Below are 7,452 nucleotides of genomic sequence, written 5' to 3'. Positions count from 1 at the left end.
TTAACACTTTTTGATCGAGATTTGTCAGCTAAATAGGTTAGTCCAAGAAAATGCTTATAGCTGGGGGTAAAACACACTGTTAATTGACAAAAGTTTCACACTACAAATGTTTCTGCACAAGTGACAACTAAAGACTGTATGTTCTTCCACGTATTGCAGCAGGCTGATTCTTGAGATTAGACTCATAAGAAGACTTCATGCACATCATTAAAAGAACAGAAAAAGTATATTTTAAAAAATCATTTTTATTTGTTAAAAAAAAATCACATCATACAACATGATTCATTTCTTTTAATGTACAAAGATGTAAAAGCATTGTTTCCAGGACAGAAATTGGAAGCAATTGAATTTTTATTATAGTTTACAATATAAACAAAACGTACTGGTTGCTACACTTGTACTGGGTCATCTGGAGTCATCCTTGTTTTTTTTTTTGTTTTGGCTCCTGTACATCTAAAATTCAATAGAAGCAACATTTACAACAATTTCAGCGAAAGCACAGCGCACCGCAGTGTCTCCGGGTCCCACAGGTTTCCTGCGTTTAACCTGTCTAACGTTTCCAATGAAATAACAGGTCATCCTCCTGCATGACAGCAAGCAACAATTATCTATCTGCTAAAGTTTGTGGCTTTCACATGGTCCAAAAGTCAAATAAACCGAAATGGGCAACACAATTTGACACAGTCATTCCAGCAGTGCTTGATGCAAGTCATTAAAACCCTGAATGTGTCATAAACATACGCGCGCGCACACACAGTTTCGCGGACAAGTGTTTCTGTGCTCGAACACCTTCAGAAGACATGCGAACAATATGCTCATTACAAGGTTTCCATATCAGTTTCAGAAAGCAGTAAATCGTCTCTCGGTTTCCTCCCTGAAATGCTCCCCTCTCGCACGCCGGCTTTAACACAGTATTTCAAAATGAGGTTGTAGGTTTCACATGGCACAATATCAGAAATCAGCATGCAGTCACAGCGCTCTCAGTGTCACAGTGAAGGAGAAGCAAAGCAGCTAAACACTGGTGAAGAGGAAGGAAGACAAGCTTTGTGCATTTTAGAGGGGGGGGAATAAAAAACCCAACAGCATCGCTTTAACTAATCAGAATAGTTACATGGCAAAGGAATGCGTCTCTCCAACATAACAAAAAACAAAAAACAGGAAATTAGTGTGATACATGGATGTCAAAACTATATGAGACATGAAGCGTAGATTCATTTGGACTAATATTTAACAAGGCTAACAGCTGTTTATGATTACTGACTGGTCTCTTTTGTTTAGCGTTATGCATTCAGAAAACTATTTCATGAAAAAAGTATGTACCACAGATTGTGATAATGATGCTAGGGGAAATTAGCTAACACGCTGATTTTAATTTTGTAAGCTGCAATTTCATTATTGTTCCAAATTTGTCAGATGAAGTACTTAGTAAAGATTAAAAATATTTTTGTTTGTTTTAGTCATTGCCTGCCGCGTTTTGACTGAGAAGCAGTTTTATTTAGGACATCTAACCTCATTATATATCAGCTGAACTGTTTCCATTTACTTTTCTGACACTGCTGTCAAAGAAAATACAACAATATGTGAAAATTGGTCCAAACTAAATTAATATTTTAAAGTGTGGCTCATTCACACTTTGGTTTAGGTTAACACTGATTCATCAGGCTTTTTTTTTTTTTTTTTTCTTGATTAGAATCTCCAGATCCACGCAGCAGCAGGAACTGGTAACTATTTCATCTGGACGTGAAGGTGGTGAAGCTAGCCTGTTAGCATCACTGGCCTGTTAATTAGCAACTAGGCTTTGTTAATTAGCAACTAGGCTTGAGCTGGTACAAGTCTCGTGGTGTGATACTTTACCACAAATACGACAAAATTCACATTATTTTACACAAATATTTTAAAAACAGTGCACAATGTATAGCTTCTGCAGCATGACTGTTTGAATTTGTAGCCCGATTTGTCCTCGATGTAAAAGTGCAGTTTGTACGCATTTTTCATGTCCGGACTCTGAACTGGTCAGCCCTCAATTTAGAAATGTTCTTCAAGAATCTACAAACAATTTTTACAAACATAATATTTGACAAAGAATTTACTACAGCTATAGTTCTACGAAACAGGAAAAACGGAAGGAAACATCGGAAGAACGGACGGTGAAAAAACAAAAGAGGGAACGAAGAAAATACAGACAGGACGAAAGGTAGGAAGTAAACAAAGCAGGGAGGAAATTAAGAAAAGCGGGAAAGACAAAAGAACAGACAGGACGGATGGGGGAGAAAAGGAAAACAGGAAAACCGTACACGGCGGGGCGTTTTGAAACTGTGACTTTCTAAAACTTTGCTATACGTTCAGACCGGGCCAGGCCTATTAACAGCTGTGGGCCTTTTGAAGCAGGATTCTAAAAATCAAAATGGAAAAGACTATTGTTCCACCAAAAGAAAATTTTATAACAATACTCAAAACATTTACTTTTTTTTTCTTCATAACAGTTGAACAGCTTTAATGTGCACAGCTTAACATCTAAATGTTTCTTTCATCTTCACCATTGTATTGTCTCTGTTAGTTTGGTTACTAATAGCCAATCATTCCAAAACAAAAACCCCACCCATCCCTTCACTGTTTTAGCCACGGCTGGATGCTATCCAGAAACCTCTCCGAGTGTTTAATGACCTGGCAGGCATGAGCAGACTTGGCTCAGTCTGAATCACTGTGCTAATAAACGGAAAATTGTCAACAAACCAAAACCTGCTGGTTACTTTCACCCTGGCTGCTAACGAGAAAACCAGATGATGGAAGACCGTAAAATTTGATCACTTATTGCAGAGCAATGGAAAAGTTTATAGATTAATAAACAGCAAAGCAAGAAATGACACTACTGACTAGTTTTAATGACTGACTTCATTTAAATTATTACTTTGTTCAACAACATAACTCTGCTTTTAGGGCTAGTTAGGTAACAGTTATTGCTTTAACCAGTGGCTGACTGAGCAGTAGGTTTGAAACGGTGCAAAGGTTTTGTTTTAATGCTGAATACAGAATTGATTTTTTTATTGCCATTTTTGAATGGAGTAATGAATAAACATTTGATGCTGAGACTACATCAGAAATGCTCTTTAAGGTATCTCTGACATGAGATAAATGGATAAAAGTTATTTGCAATGTTGAAAATAAAACTGAATTCAAGAAAACTGGAAAACTGGAGGATCTTTAAAAAAAAAAAAAAGAATTATTACAGTACAGTGGCATATAGGCCCATTGCAGATGGAAAAAAAAAAAAAAATCTGCAGTGGGTAGAAAAATAGGGTGTGAATTTCTGCCAAAAATCTCAGAAACGTTAACATTAATCTTAGAATTTTTTTTTTTTTTTAAATAAACAAAGAAATGTATGAATTTGAAACGTTTTAAATGTGCTAGAAATCACCTGGAATATTTGAGATTAATCAAAATTTTAATAAAAATTTTCTATAAAACCAACAAGTTTAAAAAGTGAAAAATTTGCTGGGAAAAACTCTGACATTTTCAAATTAATCTCAGAAATGTACTAGAAAATTTGTGACTTGTGAAACTCAGAAATGTCCAAGTTTTCTCCAGAGCTTTCTGTGATTCATCTCAAAATGTTTCTAGATTTCTTCTGTAGCAATTTTTTTTTTTACTTTTCAACATCAGAAATTTTCTTGTTTTTTTTTCTAGAAACTTTCTGAGATTTTTGGTGGAAATGTAATTATTTTTATTCTGTCTACAAACACCCTAATATGCCGTCGTACTACTGCGTCTCGTAATCCCATTTCCAAATCATTTGAACAACATGACAGCTCTAAGAAGGTTTATAGCCATCCGGATCAACCAACAAAACACTTTTCATCACGTCTAAAGCCAATGTTATGAGACAATCACAATATATTTCATCTTTCTGGATAAAAATGCAGTTTTAAAGGCTGGTATAGAACAACATATTTTGTGGAAATAAAACCTTAACATGATCGTAGTTTGGGAACACAGATTATGACAATATAAATGCACTTATATTTTGAATGCATGACAGGTGGAGAATAAGAGAAAATAATTTTAGACCCATAAACTTGAACAAATCTGGGTCACAGACCGTGATCGCTCAGGAAGCGCATAATCTCTGTACAATAGCAAAAACAAAACAAACAAAAAAAAAACCTTAAATCAATCTTAATAAAGTAAACAACAAACTGTACAAGGCACGTTTGAATTTCCACAGGCATATTTTTCAGGTCAAATGACTGTCTCTGTTCAAGAAACGGAGTGCAAATCTTGCCTCTTTGGTAAAATGATGGAGACTCGGAGGCCATTAGGGAAAATCAAACATTTTAGAGTTCCTTCCTAAAAGAGAAGAGTTCATAGGGCGAAGGAACAGGCATATGACATAATATATATATATATAAAAGAGTCAATATTTGATATATGTTCAAAACATACTCAAGAAGAATGCTACGTCTGCTGGGTTTTCCTAAGGCTAAACCTGAGAGTGGTCGTGGCTGCTTGTGTTGCCTTGCATGTACATTATTCGTCCGACCAGGAGGAGCAGAAGGCAGACACAAAGCATGGCAACAGGCTCTTGCTGGATGTGTGGCATCAGGTTTAGAGGGACTATATTCCGTTGGTGTCTTCTCGCCATCCTCTACAAAAAAAAGCACAAGAAAGGACGCGACGTATTAGTGAGAGAAATGAAGAGTTTACAGCTTGATGAGTGTAAATTGCAGTACAACGCTTGTCAATTTTTCATAGTCGACATTGGTAAAATTTTTAAAATCCTTCTAAAACATGACTTTGACAACTTACAATCCAATGCCAGTATGTTCCAGTAAAACCAGACCTACTTCCCTCTCAAATTATATGGAAGCAGAAAAGGTGCACTTAGTTTTTCACACAACTGTACTCACAGTCGTTCGTTTCCCCAACAATACAAATGGTGCTTTGTGTCACAATTACATATTTCAGATGTTTAAATAAAGTTTATTAACAAAGACAACCGAAGTGAGTACAGAAAGCGGTTTTTTGAGTTATGATTTCATTTATAAAGGGGGAAAGTAAGCTTTTTAAAAACAAGCCAAAGTTAAGTGGGAATCCATCCGTCATATTGCTGTGGAGGAATTTTTGGCTCCATCTTCTAAACAGAAACATTTTATTTCAGCCACATTTGAGGTTTTTAGAGTATAAATATCTCCAGTTGGATTTAAATCTAGACTTTTACTAGACCGCTCTAAAAAGATATATTTTTTCTTTACCCCCTGGGATGTGCTCTTACTGGTGTGCTTTGGATCATTGTCCTGTTGGAAAACCTCCTTTTGCCAGTCCACAGACAATCTTTCCTGAAGTGTTGGGGGTCAACAATGTTTTTGGCAAACATGAGACGTTTTTTTTTTTGTCAGCAGTTTTTGTTTTTCCTTTGAAAAACTCTATTTTTGTCCAGCCCTTTTATTACACTGCATATCAGACTGATATCTTGATGAAGGCAAGTGAACAACGTCTAAAGCTAGTGCTTTTGCTATTTTTTCTGTAAGAAACAGATGAGAAATCCGTTATTTCCATAAATAATGTTAATTATTGGCACAAAAACAAACCACAGATACATTATTAGTGCCAAAATATTAGGTCAACGTCCAGACAGCTGCTCAGATGTATAAGAGGGCTGAAGACGATCCCCAAAGCTTCAAAGATTGTCTTTTTTCTATTATTACATGTTATTTATTTGACTCAATTCACACACTGCCTGACCACATTATTTCAAAGGACATTCTGTTCTATCAATAAAAAAAAAAAATAAAAATCCTCAGGCTCACATTAAGACATTTGATCAGCCATGAAAAGTTCTGAGTGTACAGTCCTAAACATCAGATGTTCAAGTGAGTTCAGGACTGACTGTGGCATAAAAAAAAATAAAAAAAATCAAAAGGACATACGTTCTGCATGTTTACATCCACAGGAAGCAGGTAAGTATAGACGTCAAACATCCTGCCACAGCTCTCTCTTTACCTTTGACTCTCCAGGTGCCAGCGCACGTTTTAATGCACATGTGTGCATTAAAACACACTTTAAAAAGTGTTTGTTTTCCAGCTTTTATAGCTCAGGTTTGTATGAAGGCTACTAATCTTTCTCAGACACCCTCTCCCTTTCCTTATGCACTGTATTTGTTAACAATGCTGTTAATTAAATAACGCCTCTTACCAAATAAACCCTTTGTCATGGATTCGTTTTAAGATTCCATTATACTCTTGTACTTTCCACCTTTTTTTTGATGATAAACTCCTAAAACTTTATATTTCTGTACAAATTTTGATATTATAGTGTGAATTTCTTCGACGTTATCTCACCTAAAACCGTCTCAGTGCTGGCCCCTTTTGGTCAAACGGTGCATAAGTGGCTCCGCCCACTTTGCTGACATTTTTATTAGTTATACTTAAAGAAATGAAGTTAAAGTTGAATATAGATTGGGTGGAAGGAGGGAAGTAACTTGACACTTGACTTGTCCTTCAAAGACTCTAGACTTGACAAAGACTTGGCACTTTACATGGAATGGGAAAATAATTCTTCTTTCCCGCCATTTCTTGCTATCACAACAGTTTGAACAAGATGAACGTTGGGTGGATATAAAAGTTCAACTGAAACATATTGCTAAGAGGCACACATATTGTTGTTCTAACTTGGCTTGCTTCCAGCTTCTGTATTTTGGAAACTGAAAATGAAAGGAAACAACACTTGTCACGCTTTAATAGCACGATACATGCACAACAAGCGGGCCGAATTGTGATGTGATTCTTAAAAGTGGAAGGCATACGCCCTGTTGGGGGCCCCATGTCGTCAACATGTTAGAAACAATAAATGCATATCTGGATGATTCACCCCGTCTGTTAGCTTTGGCAAGCGGAAATAACAAACTTCTCCCGTTGCAACCCGGAGTTTCGTATTACACAACTGGCAAATCAGTGTTTCCGTGATGAGAAGGAGTCGTGCTAAAAGGTGCAGGAACACCTGGGTGAAGAACTATTGGCAGCCTCTGATGACAAGTAGTTACTGTGAATGGCAATAAATAAAAAAAGACCTGGCGTGATGTGTCTGGCAGCTGGAAGCTAAGAAAATACTGACAAGACATGTTGAAAGATTACAGTTCATTTAGGAGAAAAGCTGATGTCTATCCGGAAAATGACTTTAGAAAACAGAAAGAAAAAAAAATGAAGGTTGAGTTTCCAAATTGACATCAGCAGTTCAGAGGCTGCTGAGGAAAGAAAAAATACCTCTACTGCTTCTCTACTGGATTGAACATTAGCTCTACGAGCGGCAAAAACAGAAATGAGAAATTGTAACTCAATATTTATTTAAGTTTCACATCAGATGGTTCTATATCAGGCAGCTCTTCTCAGTAATTCACTCTTAAAACATTTGTTCAAACAATTAACTTAAACTCATGTGCTATTGTTCTTTATTTTGGGG

General features: G+C 36.3%; 1 protein-coding gene across 2 annotated transcripts in view; it reads right to left on the bottom strand.

Annotated features, from left to right (window-relative positions):
- Nucleotides 1-227: 227 nt before the first annotated feature.
- bcl2l11 (BCL2 like 11) overlaps nt 228-7,452 on the bottom strand; it is a 35,190-nt gene continuing 27,965 nt past the window's right edge. For both annotated transcript variants that reach the window (XM_007551125.2, XM_007551126.2), the window contains exon 4: nt 228-4,642. In XM_007551125.2, the coding sequence (XP_007551187.1) occupies nt 4,478-4,642 (165 nt within the window). In that variant the 3' untranslated portion in view covers nt 228-4,477. The remainder of the gene's footprint in view (nt 4,643-7,452) is intronic.

Source organism: Poecilia formosa, unplaced genomic scaffold (assembly GCF_000485575.1).
Source record: "Poecilia formosa unplaced genomic scaffold, Poecilia_formosa-5.1.2 Scaffold40, whole genome shotgun sequence".
In the NCBI taxonomy this organism is placed as follows: domain Eukaryota; kingdom Metazoa; phylum Chordata; class Actinopteri; order Cyprinodontiformes; family Poeciliidae; genus Poecilia; species Poecilia formosa.
The sequence above is the reverse complement of the archived record's forward strand: the minus strand, read 5'-3'. Positions and strand labels throughout refer to the sequence as shown.